This window comes from Typha latifolia, chromosome 2, assembly GCF_019914945.1.
Source record: "Typha latifolia isolate L0001 chromosome 2, TyphaL0001v2, whole genome shotgun sequence".
In the NCBI taxonomy this organism is placed as follows: domain Eukaryota; kingdom Viridiplantae; phylum Streptophyta; class Magnoliopsida; order Poales; family Typhaceae; genus Typha; species Typha latifolia.
In genome coordinates this window covers 17935688-17948954 of record NC_133087.1, presented here as the reverse complement: position 1 = coordinate 17948954, position 13267 = coordinate 17935688, and the positions used below count along the sequence as shown (strand labels likewise).

At 37.7% G+C, this 13267-nt stretch overlaps 1 protein-coding gene across 1 annotated transcript in view; it reads left to right on the top strand.

Annotated features, from left to right (window-relative positions):
• Positions 1-13267, top strand: part of LOC140781436 (serine/threonine-protein kinase TOR) — a 44263-nt gene that overhangs the window by 22182 nt on the left and 8814 nt on the right. The window contains exons 35-46 of the mRNA XM_073127390.1: positions 230-339; positions 427-600; positions 679-744; positions 4596-4664; positions 4743-4853; positions 6137-6277; positions 6360-6488; positions 6599-6764; positions 6844-7058; positions 9377-9583; positions 10294-10407; positions 10488-10679. Coding sequence (XP_072983491.1) covers positions 230-339; positions 427-600; positions 679-744; positions 4596-4664; positions 4743-4853; positions 6137-6277; positions 6360-6488; positions 6599-6764; positions 6844-7058; positions 9377-9583; positions 10294-10407; positions 10488-10679 — 1694 coding nt within the window. The remainder of the gene's footprint in view (positions 1-229; positions 340-426; positions 601-678; positions 745-4595; positions 4665-4742; positions 4854-6136; positions 6278-6359; positions 6489-6598; positions 6765-6843; positions 7059-9376; positions 9584-10293; positions 10408-10487; positions 10680-13267) is intronic.

The window sequence follows — 13267 nt, the reverse complement described above, 5'->3', positions numbered from 1 at the left end:
AAAAAGAGATTTTACTTGTTTGTGGAACCTTTCTGTTACATGATTTTACTTTTATTGCTTTGTATGTGTGGATTTGGATTCCCTGTTTCAGTGTATCTTAACTTTTGTAATCTGCCATGTCAAATACTTTTCATGCATTGGAGGTGGCCCTTGGACCAATTATTTAATTAAGTTTTTTCTTTTAATATTAAACTGGTCATATTTCTCTTCTGTTTGACATTCTACCTAGGGCGAATGCGGTGTCTTGCGGCCCTAGCACGTTGGGAGGAGCTTAACGCCTTATGCAGAGAGCAATGGACTGCTGCAGAGCCTGCAGCTCGACTGGAAATGGCACCTATGGTTTGTGATGATACATAAGATAACAGCTATTTTTTGTTTTTTTTTCTTATGTTTATTCTAGTTGTTTATGTTGTCTTATCATCTAAGGCTGCTAATGCTGCATGGAATATGGGAGAGTGGGACCAAATGGCTGAATATGTTTCTCGTTTGGATGATGGTGATGATAGCAAGCTTAGGATTTTAGGTAGTGCAAGTACTAGCGGTGATGGGAGCAGCAATGGTGCTTTCTTTAGAGCTGTTCTTTTGGTTCGTCGTGAAAAGGTATGGATAGATTATGCTATTTCAATTGCTTCATTTCTGATAGTAGAATTTGAATATTTACTTTTCTTGGTTCTTTAGTATGATGAAGCTCGTGAGTATGTCGAGAGAGCGAGGAAGTGTTTGGCAACAGAACTAGCGGCACTGGTAAGTGTTCTTTTCTGCCCTAATCAACATTTAACTTCTTCTGCTTCGTCCTTGTAAATTATTAGAAATAAAATTTTGTCTGCTTTCATCCTTTTGCTATCTTCTATTTGCAGCTTTTTAGCTGTCTTTTGTTGATACAGAGATAATAAACTTTAGTAACTTGTGCTTAAGTGCTATAGTGCAGACTTTAGATGTATGACGTAACCATTGTATTAATTGGCATTAACAAATATTATGGTCTCCTAATTTTTTTAAAATTAGTCAACTTTTGGAATTTCACTCTCAAGTAATACTCTAAGTAGTATCATATAACATCAGCGAAAAATAATGTTTATGGTAGCTGATCTACATTCATTGCTTAATGATTCTTGTGCTAAATGATTCTGGAGAATGTGTCATATGTATCAATGATGGCCGTGCCATAGGCACGGACCGTGCTGACCATCGGCCGTCATGTGTGGCACATGCCGGCCGTGTCGTAAGAGAAGAAGAGAAAAAGATAAGGGATACTCATCTTCCCCCTCCTCTCTCCCTTCCTCTCTCTCTCTCTCTCTCTCTCTCTCTCCTCTTCTCTCTCGGGCTAGGGCATTCGACAAAGCGACGGCAACGGCGAGTGGCAATCAGCGACGAATAGCTCGACGACGAGGTCGATGATGAGCGGTGAAGCTATTAGGAGGGGTGCCGTCGGCACGGCAAGTGCCGACTGGCACGGCCATCCATGATATGTATAGCTAATGATGTTTAACAAGTTTGGTGACAATAATATATTAATGTTTGCTGCGTGATCTCATTGCTGCAAAAGTTATATCAACTTCTCTTTGTGTTTAATAGAACTAAATCATGGTCAATGCTTTATATAATCGTTGATGTAGGCTAGTGGTGGGTAGTTTCATCATATTTGATTGACAAATATGGTATATTATATAATTAAATATGATTTCTTTTAATTGACAATGTCCTATTTACAGATATCACTTGATTCATATTATTTCTGGAATTACCTCGGTGAATGAAAATTGTCACAACCCAAGATAGGAATAATGATCGGCCATGCACCTCAATATGTTTGAGATACACGAAACTTTACTAATACTTTCTAAGTGTACAATGACAAGAATAAATAAACGAAGAAAATCTGCTTTATTAAATTTAAACTAATTGCAAAAATTATAAAACAATGTCATCGTTTTTGAGTCTCTAAATGAAATAAATTTAACATTTAATCTAAAGCATAAAATTCAAAAGAGCGGAAAGGTAAATAGGTGGGTCCTAAGTGGAGGTGGGATCTAGGTACGTCTCGCTTAGTCGCCACACTGACTATTACCTGGGATAATAAATAAATAAAAAATAATAATTTATGAGCCAACAATTATAACTCAGTGAGTGGATTCCACTTGAAAACCAAATAATTTCTAAATTTTATTAATATTGAATAAAAACTATGATCAACAATATACATAACAATTTGCAATAAACATGCTCTTTAAATAATGACAATGATAACAATAGAGAGTCATAACTTGTAATCTTGCACAGTTTCAACATATTAAAATCTTTCTAATATTTATTGTCATTTGTCTCAATGAGTTTATACTCTGTGGATCCATATCAACTAGAAGTCACCTTGAGATGACACTTATGACTTTTCTTCATAGCTGATCCGGTTAGGGTCATCAGATGGTATCACTATGTGATCAACACTCCCTGTCTTTTTCACTAACCGTTGAGAGAAGTTAGAGTCATCTAAGAAATTTCTCATTCATCCTAGAACTGTTTCCTAACTCCGCTAGAGTCACCTAAGAAAGTCACCGCAATGATCTGATTTAAGACTTTCCCCTAGACTTCTAGATAGACTTGATTCACCACGGAAAACCGAAAGCGATTTATACCAGGATTGTTTTCTAAGTCGTACTAATACGAGTCTTATTTTTCTTTTCACTAAAATTTAATATTTGCACAAAGAATGACGATGCACCGAGTATAATGATTAAATGCACACAGAAAATGTAATAATTAAATTTGCACGTAAGGATGAAATAAATAAATTTGCACACATAAAATTACATGGCTGACAAGGTATGAAATGTAATAAAAATAAATTTGTGAGTAAACTCACTCACCTGAGTCTAGGCAAGACAATTGAATCTCAAATCCCTTGCTCACGTGCTAAAAATCACCACCTTTAATAATAAATAACAATAACATTTAAAAAAATATTAAAATTTTCTATAATTTAACTCAAATTAATAATTTGGGCCAAAACAAGCCCAATCAATTGGGCTGGGCTGCAGTTGGCTCACAGCCCACCCAACTAATACTTAAATGGATTGGGCCCAAGGCCCAATCCAATTAAGCTAATGGAACCGGGTCGGGTCCCTTGGATTCGGATCCAACCCAAACGGAATCCAAGACTTAAAGGGAGAAGGCTAGACTCGGGCTGCCCAAGTCTGCCACCTCCAAATCGAAGGGGAACTGAAGGGCGAGAGAGAGAGAAAGAGAAAGAGAAAGAGAAAGAGAGAAACGCCGACGGCCACCGCGGGCGATGGTTCGTCGGTTGCGCCCTAAGCTCTCCGACACCCACGCGATGCCACTGTCCTCGTGAGGTGGAGGAGAAACCGCGTACGGTGATCTACTTCATGGTCGACGATGACCGGAGCCACGAGGGCTCCAAAGGTGAACGCCCACGGCACGAGGCTAACAACAAGAGGCTTCCAGTGATGGAGCGGCAATGACCCGAAGCCGCCGGCCGGCGTGACTCGCCGACGAAGCCAAAATCTCACGAATTAGGTATTTTTATTTTAACCTATTAAACTGAAATTAAAATTGAGAGGTGGGAGAGGGCTTACTAAGGAGTCACGTGGTGGTCTCCGATGGCTCCGACGGGCACTCCGGCAGGCTGATTCCACTGCGTGACTCCGACAGTGAAAAAGAAGAAAGCGAAGGAGGAGGGGAAGAAGAAAAGGAAACGGCTTTGGGGGGGGGGAGGGGTTGAGGAGAGAGAAAAATTAGGGTTTAATTTATAGATTAAAAAAATTTCGAATCTAATTTGATTCGAATTTGGCGAGATCTCCGTTGCGCCTCGTCGCGTGTCGGAGAGGGAGAGGGGAGGGGGTTGTACGTGTAGAGCACGTGCACCATCCTCTCTCAACCTTTTTTTTATTTTTTTCCGGTTCTCACAAAAATGATGTTCACAGATGGTTTATAATTTTATATTGTCATCTCCAATCTTTTAGTGTAAATCATGATCTTTGAAAGGCAAATAATCAATACAGAGAAGATGATTTGAGTAAAGGCTCTTTTTTTTTCGTGCTTTCTACGAAATGAATAAGTTGGCCATGAATTGCCGCAATGATGGAATAATATCTCTCTTCACGGTGAATGAGTTAGATTGCTAGAAAAGATACCAGAATGGAATGTTTGACTTAGACATAAGAGGTAGCACCCATAGTGAATAAGCTAGGGAAGATTTGATTAATATGTGTGGAAATGTAAGAGAAAGGTCGCATAGTGAATCAGTGTGGAGGAGTAATTTATATCCAATAGATAGTTCCTTCGGAATTTATGACTAAAACTGACATGGAAGTAGTAGAAAGAGATATGGTGCACTTCATTTGGTACAAAATATTGCACCACATATGGAGCAAAAGTCTCTATATGGCGACAACAGACAGTTTAAACTGAATGCTTGGTACTTATTTCTGATTTCACGAAGTATATTGCTGTCACATGGAGTAATGGATTTCAATGCTTCTGTTCTTTTGACAAAAGGATAATGCTTGTTTTGATGCATACTCCTTTGAAAGTTTATTCTCATTTTCTTTCTTTTGAAGTTTATGTTACTTCGTGATCAGGTCCTTGAGAGTTATGATCGTGCTTATAGTAACATGGTCCGGGTTCAACAGCTGTCAGAACTAGAAGAGGTAGTTCCAATGCTGTAATGTTTTTCATGCATTTTTAGTGGTCTATTGGACATGAATGTGACTTTCTCTCTAATACAGGTGATCGATTATTGTACTCTTCCAATGGGGAATCCCATTGCAGATGGTAGGAAGGAACTTATTCGCAATATGTGGAATGAGCGCATTCAAGGAACAAAACGCAATGTTGAGGTGAGCATACTTACTATGTCTCATATTTTGCCTCGCATATTCCATAAATTGGTTTCACTTGTTTTCCAACTTCCTAAATTAGTGAGTCTTATTTCAGCCTTATGGTGCTAAGAAATTGAACGTTGTGATTCATGATACCATTTAAGTTCAATATCATTATTCTACCTTTGGTTGCCATATTTAATTTACATCCTTCTAGTGCCTTATTTGTTACCTACATGCGTAATAGACACAAATTCTATTTTGCCTTTGTAATAATTTTTTTTTGTAATGATGTTGAAATTTCGGGGGAGATGAGAATCTTAGTTAAACTAAGTTTAGATAGATATGGAAAGATAAAAAAAATGAAAACCGCGTGATAAAGGGAAACCAAAATAGAGTACTAGATCAATTTCTTAGTCCGTAGAGAGAAAAACCTCACGGATCCACTCAAACCAGATGTACATCCAAGTGTTTAAGCTTTGTCTCATGCTTGCGGTCCATTCTAGTTAACTACTCTATGAATAGATTGACTTCGTGTCTGATACACTCAAGACTTCTCGTGCCTATTGGTGTCGATGTCGACATAACGGTTCAACTCTTCTGATGTTTTAGATCATTTGCTGTTGTAGAATAAACACTCAGATATGTGATGATAGCTCTCCTCAGAATAATAGGTGCAATATATGCTCTGTGAGGGAATCTTGAACTCTCCAAGTGTAATACTTTGATCTCCCTTGAGTTCGGTCAAGTTGGATGATTTTCTCTAGTCCTTAGTCCTATTTTGTATGCATTGGAATCATTCCTGGTTCAGATTAGGTGATTAGACTAGGAAGCTCCAAATCCAAAAATGATTCGAAACTTTCCATGTTCAGCTCTGCGCACTCTGTGCACACTGAGCTCAGTTTCCGTAAGAAAATACACGTGTTTGCTGTGCCTCGGTATGTACCAATCCTGTGTGTGCTGAATTGATCTTTTTGACTTGATTTCGATTCCGTTTCTTTATGTTCACATATACTGTTTCGCAAGTCACATATATTGATTGTATATCATTCCTAGATTGGACAACATATTTCTTTATTATTTTGTATTTATGAACTTGTCATTATATAAATTGCACATTTATATTTTCCATTGGACAAGCTCAATCCACCATATAATATAATATAACACATATATTGAATAGTTTTATTCTAATGCTTAATGATGTTTTTGTTAGATGTCCCTATGAAACTCTGTACTATTCATACCGATATGCACTGAATAGCCCTTTTTCATTAATTAATTCTTCCACAAATCTTTAGGTTTGGCAAGCTCTCCTTGCAGTAAGAGAGCTGGTGCTTCCCCCTAACGAAGATATAGATACGTGGCTTAAATTTGCGTCACTTTGTCGGAAAAGTGGACGTATTAGTCAGGCTAGATCTACTTTGATTAAACTCTTACAGGTCAGTTGATTTTGCGGAAGTTAATCTTAGTATTTACAGTTATCCATTTATGACATACTGAAGTTGGCATAAGTATGTGCAGTATGATCCTGAATCATCGCCAGAATTTTCATTATGCTATGGACATCCTCAAGTTATGGTGGCCTACCTGAAATATCAGTGGTCTCTTGGTGATGAAATTAAACGAAAGGAATCATTTTCTAAGTTACAAGTATGTGTTAGTCACTTTCTTCATATTTGTTACTTTAAGAATGGATTTTTACAACCTAGTTTATCTTCTCTTAATACCATACATTTATTCCCAAATCCTGCTTTCTCTAGGAATTGTCTGCACAGCTTTCTGCCTCTTCAAACAATTATGGAGGAATGCTAGTAACCTCAAGTAATGCTTCAAATGTTGGAGTTCCACTTCTTGCTCGTGTCTATTTGAAACTTGGGACATGGAAGAGAGCACTTTCACCTGGATTGGATGACAGCTCCATACAAGGTAAGGAAAGCTCTGATTTTTTTTTTCTTTTCTTTTGTTCTTTCTGATTCCATATATTGATCAACTGGTGTAATTTCAGAGATTCTGATGTCACTCAAGAATGCCACTCACTATGCTAAGGATTGGGGAAAAGCATGGCATACGTGGGCTTTGTTTAATACTGCAGTCATGTCGCATTACACTTTGAGAAGCCGCCCTGATATTGCTGGGAAATATGTTGTTGCTGCAGTTACTGGGTATTTTTACTCAATAGCTTGTGCATCAAGTTCCAAAGGTGTTGATGACAGTTTACAGGTAATTTTTCCTCCATCAACGTTTTGTTCTTTGTTCTGCCCTATCTCTTGTCAGTTGATTCATATATCCCAAAATGTTGCTTATCATTTGTTTAACAATACTGTAGCTATAAATTCTTCTACAAACTGCATCTTCAATTTTAAATTAAATGCACTTGCTGGAGTTTATGCCCTACTATATCAAGCTTGAATATCTGAAAAGAAATTTTTTGTCATATGGAATTAGTTATTAATAGTTATATCAAGCCCCCCCTGCCGGGGCATCTTGCATGAAGGCTACCATGTAATGACCTCTTTCTTCAGTTTGCCAATCATCCTTTTTTATCTAAAATTTTTTCTCTCCTACACTTCGGGGATATATGGAAGAAAGAAAGAAGATATATTCAAAAGTGTATATATTAGTCTGCTTTCGTTCATATAAAATATTCATAATAACAATGAATCTCTTGATTTTATGTGACCAATTAGGAATTATTACTTTGGTTCCTTTTTTTCTTTTACCTTCGCATAGGCATCTAGAGGGCTTTCTGGAAGCATTGCTTTTAGGTTGCATGAGCCTGAAATGTGATCAACTAGGTGGACTCTATCCACTTGCCAATTGACCTTGTTTGCTTTCACAGAAGGTCCCTGCATTGTCTTACTTTTCTTTGGTCGGGATTTCGACATTGGTTTCTAGCAAGGTGATGTTAGCTTAATAGCTGATCGCGAAAATATATCTATTGTTCTGGGACCTTCTTAGTTGTGGCTTAGTATCGACACTCTCAGGAGAAGGCTTGATCTCTTTGTTCAGACTTGCTAAATTTTCTTAAACGTAATAGTACCAGAGTATATAAAATATAATGTTTAAGGAAAGGCCGATGCACAATTTCAAAAATCCCTTTAAAATTTGTTAGCTCTCATGGATGCAAATATATATATATATATTTTTTTTTTTTTCCTTCTTAGTGGAGCTTCATGGAGAGCTTCCATTAGGATGAGCACAATAAATGGAGCATAATAATAATTGATATATATGAAGAATGAAAGAAGGAAAGAAAGAAAGAAACAAACAAAAAAAGTTTTGTCATCTACTGCTTCTAATAACAAAGCCTATTAATTTCTTCCATTCTTATTGATCTTTTGGGTTGATAATGGGTCCCTAAGTTCCTTAGAAATGCAGTCCTTGGATACTTGATACACAAAGGTATTGTGTCCTGGAGGAGAATGTTCACGAGTCCATGTGCACCATTGGGTGACGGAATTATTATCTTAAAAGAAATTATAAGTGCCTTGCCCTTCCAACCCAGGTTTTATGATTTTATCACTTTATTCTTCTCTACTAAGGATTCACATACCATACCGACACACGGCATGGACATTACTAGCCCTTGCTCTCTACCTGACTATTTCCCTAATATTAGGGAGCTGTTCTCTTTTTGTGGTAAGGAAAATATTAAAAGTGGCTTTATCTTAGATCCTTATCTCTTATCCTCTGTAACCATTTAGTTGGGATGGTATAATAAGGTAGTTTAGTGATTGGTTTGCCTAAGTTACTTTTAGATATCAAATATCATCACCCTTGTGGAGAAAAAGGAGAGTATAGGTAGATGGCATGATTTCTTTTAGATATATCACAATTCTTTATCACTATTTCTCATCCCTTATCCCACCCAAAAGGTGGGATAAGAAGATGATGATATCGTTGGTTGACTAAAGTTATCACCATTTTTCATCCAAATGGTGTTTGACTAGAAAACTTGTGATGGCTTATCCTAGGATAAGCCCCCCTTATCATGAAAATAGAAGGTCCTTTATATTTCTAGTGAGAGCCATGTTATGTGACATAACTTGAGCTTTTTAATCCTTTTATTTTTTAAGAGCGACAAATGCATTCATATTAAGTATTTTGTATTACTTAAGCTAATCACTGTCAAAAATAATCTGTTCCATCCAAATACTATGAGATTGAGGCATGACATATTGAATAGCTGCTCACATTTGTATCATGCTCTGTTTCAAGTTTCAACCCATGGAAGGACTAAATTTTCTGATGAAACAGATCCGTTTCAATTGCGAGCGGTTCAAAGCCAAGGTTGAAACTAGCAATATTTTTTATTTTGGCATTGGTTTTGGACTTCTCTTGACCGGAATGGAGCAGTTTCTGCCAGAACTTTAAACTGTGATCTAAAATATTCTTTTAATTCAAAGGATCATTGTCTAAATCTTACATTTACTTCTCTTTGATGTACCGTAGGGACAGTTGCTCCTTTATAAATTTCTTTTACCACATTCTCCTGGAATCTCCATTAGTACACAAGATCTAATTGCTTTTGTTTTCAGGATATTCTTCGTCTCCTCACATTGTGGTTCAACCATGGCGCTACCTCTGAGGTTCAAATGGCATTGCAGAAAGGTTTTTCACATGTTAAGATTGAAATGTGGTTGGTCGTATTGCCCCAGATAATAGCAAGAATTCATTCAAATAACAGAATTGTGAGAGAATTGATACAATCACTATTAGTACGAATTGGAAGAGGGCATCCGCAGGTTTGTTGTCTATTTTATGCGTTTATTTTCTAGCCCGCTTGATCATGTGATGCCGAGTAGATGTTGGCATTAATAGAATATTTCAAACACGCTTCAGTTAAATGATTTAAATCTACCACATTTTCCTAAGAAGGATCATAACTTTTATTTTTGCCATTGCGCGACTTGCTATACCACTAGTGGTGATTATAGAAAGCATGTGCGTCTCCTTGTATGACTCTAAAATGACTTATGAACCAGATTTTGTGTGTCAGATCTCAGATTCCGTGTAGGAATGAGCCTTGCGCATTGTGACACCTTTTGTGTTAACAAGAATTTATTTGCCATTGGGACAAGCCGGGTGTACCAAACTTTCTACAAAGACGGATCTATGCATAAAAAGAACCAGTTGTGAAGTTTGGAAGCCTGTTTATGATTGAGATACCTTATTCTGTTTAGGATTCTGCAACCATGTAGGCTAAAAATGGAGCATGTAGTTGAGCAAAACTTGGGTATGTTTGAATGCAGAAATGAGAGATAGGTTAGTCTATCAGGGAGATCCCCTATGGTTGGAACATCTCTCCTGTTGTCATCATTCAATTCTTAGTTATAATCTGTAACATATAATTAACTTCATGCACCCTATTATCTCATCACTTCCAATTTCCCTTGCTGATTTAATTGACTATGCATATGAAACTTCAGCTTTATTGTTTGTACTCTCTCTTCAGGCTCTTATGTACCCTCTGTTGGTGGCATGCAAATCAATAAGCGTTTTGCGTAGACGTGCAGCACAGGATGTGGTTGATAAAATCCGCCAGCATAGAGGAGTTCTTGTTGATCAGGTTAATTTTATAGTTCTTGGAATTTTGCCGAACTGCTTGCCTTGCATCCTTTTCAACATTGCAGATATTTATTCTTTCAGGCTCAGCTAGTATCAAAGGAGTTGATTAGAGTTGCTATTCTGTGGCATGAGATGTGGCATGAGGCTTTAGAGGAAGCAAGCCGGTTGTATTTTGGTGAGCACAATATCGAAGGGATGCTTGCTGTACTGGAACCGCTGCATGCAATGCTTGACGGGGGGCCTGAGACAATAAAAGAGACTGCTTTCATTCAGGTATTATGCTATAGTTATTGCATACATTGTCTAGCTTCTGCATATTTTAGCTATCTAAGAGTTTCTAGTATCTCCATGAACTTGTATAACCATCTATTCTTATATTTTCAGTAATCAGATCAGTATTGATTGTTTGAAAGATAGTTAACCTGACATAATGCTTATGCTGGCTAGAGTAGTTTCTTCCATATATATTTATAGTTATTGCCCAAGGAAATGTATAGAAACATTCATTACTGATCAAATGTGATAGTAACTTGGTAAGTATGTTCCTTCTGCTATTGCACCAGTTTGTGAGCACTTGCATACTAGCCTTGCGCATAACATGTGCCTTTAAATACTTGTATCGAAATTCATTTGAACTGATTCTATTCCTATCATATGCTATACCCGTGAATGGATACCACAACAATTAATATGCTTTGAGTCAAATATAGGGGTGAACGATGAGCGGATTTAATCCAATATGACCTATTACCCGACCCGGATTAGGCCGGATACAGTTCAAAATAAGTTACTTGACTCGGATACGGGTATGGATAGGGTCACAGTTTTCAAAAAACCTAGATACGACTCCGGATACGATTATAGTCTATTCATTCAGATATGGATAGTAGATATCTGTTTACCCATATCCTATATATAATTTAGTAAAAACCCAACCTATCCTACCTAACTCATTAAAATATAACCATCATTCCCTCAGCCCTATTCATCTCTCTCGACTTTCTCTCACTCCCCTTCATCAGCTGCCGCGCGACCACCCATCTCCATCTCTCTCACTCACTCTTTCCGACCACTTCAGCCTTAACTTGTTGGTTGTCGCCACCATCGGGCGCCGCCTCCATCATGCCGGATCGGGTTGCTTTGGATCCGGCTCTGTGTTTAGATCCTTCGCTGGGGGTTCGTCCTCCTTCTCTTGCCACTGGCAGTGAGGGTTTCAGAACAGAGATATGGATCTGGTCCTCCGGTGGATGGATTCACTTCTTATCCTTGGACCACAACCTCCCATGGCGGGTTCCTCGTCTTCCTCCTCTCAATCGAGATCTAGGAGAGGAACAAAGGATTGTGGACATTGGAGGTGGGAAGATAGCTTCATTGGTCAGGTCTGCCCATTGAAGATCTCGTTGGTGGATACCATTGATCCGACAACGCTGCCGCTAGAGGAGGTGTACCTCACTTAGAACTCGAAATGCATCATATGTTATAAGTTAATGTTGTTGAAGATGTTTTATGAACTTGTTCTTAGCTTGTTTGAAGATTGAAAGAATGTGTATTTTAGGTTGTTTTAATAATTTCATGTGGTAATGTAATGTAACCGAGAAATACATCATAACCTTATAAGTTTATGTAGCTGAAGATGTTGAATGAATAGAGTTTCTATTTAATTGCATGTATATATGAATTGTGCAGAATATGGCTTAAGAGTGTTTAATTGCATGTATAGACGAACTGTGTAGGATTTGGTTCATATTTGTATTTGGTTAATATTTGATTTGCATTCAATTAATTTCCAATTCGCATATGATTTGTTTCCATATTCGTTTAAAATTTGATTCATATTTGTATCCGTTTAAAATTTAATATGTATCAGGTAAATATTCGTATCTATTTTATTAAGATATCATTTTAAATTTTGCTATCTGTCTAATATCCATATCCGTATTCAAATAAAAAATTTGGATCCGGATGTGAGTTGAGCACTCTTCAACTCGTATTCGATCCATTTCACCCCTAGTCCGCTAGCATCCAGCTTCTCAAGGGATTTATTAGTTGTTGTCATTACATGGTCTGTGTACGTGGCAAGGATTGTCGTGCCACAAACACGAGCCATGCCAGCCACTCATCGGGACGTCATGTGCCAGCCGTGCTGCAATCCTTGCTTTGTCCGCCTCTGCCTCACTTCATTGCTGTGACCTCCTTTGTCTCCCTTCTATCAAACTGAATCTGGCCTAGGCAACTTAATTATGCTCTATTTATAAGAAGCTATCCATCATCTAACCATAGATCATATAAGCCACTTAGCAGTCCATGTATTTGTGAGCAATCTCATAACAACTTTTGATATTAGTAGAGAAAGTTCTTCACCATTTCTTGCTTTTTTTCTAAGGGGATACCGTTTGTAAGAAAGGTATTCTTCCTAAATCCATGTCAGTTGGTATCACAGCAAAAGAGGGGAAAAACACTCAATCTGAATTCGTTGGAGTGTTGTCTATGGACGGTGGTCTAATGAGTTTGGTTAAGTGTGGCGGATGAGAGAATTGAGTGTGAAAGAATTAAAAGTTGAAAATTATAAAAAAGGCCATTTTGTCCCTAGGGTTGAATTTATTTTGGATACCACTTATCAAGTCCTAGTGAAGCTACAATCCCAGCAATTCAAAGCCGGCAAGGTCCATAATATTCACAAATATGAAAGCCCATCCGCATATTCAAGAAAGTGGGCAAGGTGGCATACAAATTGCAATTGCTCGCTAACTTGAAGATTCATGTGATTTTTCATGAGTTATATAAAGCCATGCCATAAAGACAAGACCCAAGTCAAGGTGTGTCACAACGTGCACCAGCCACGATGATCACATCATTCAACA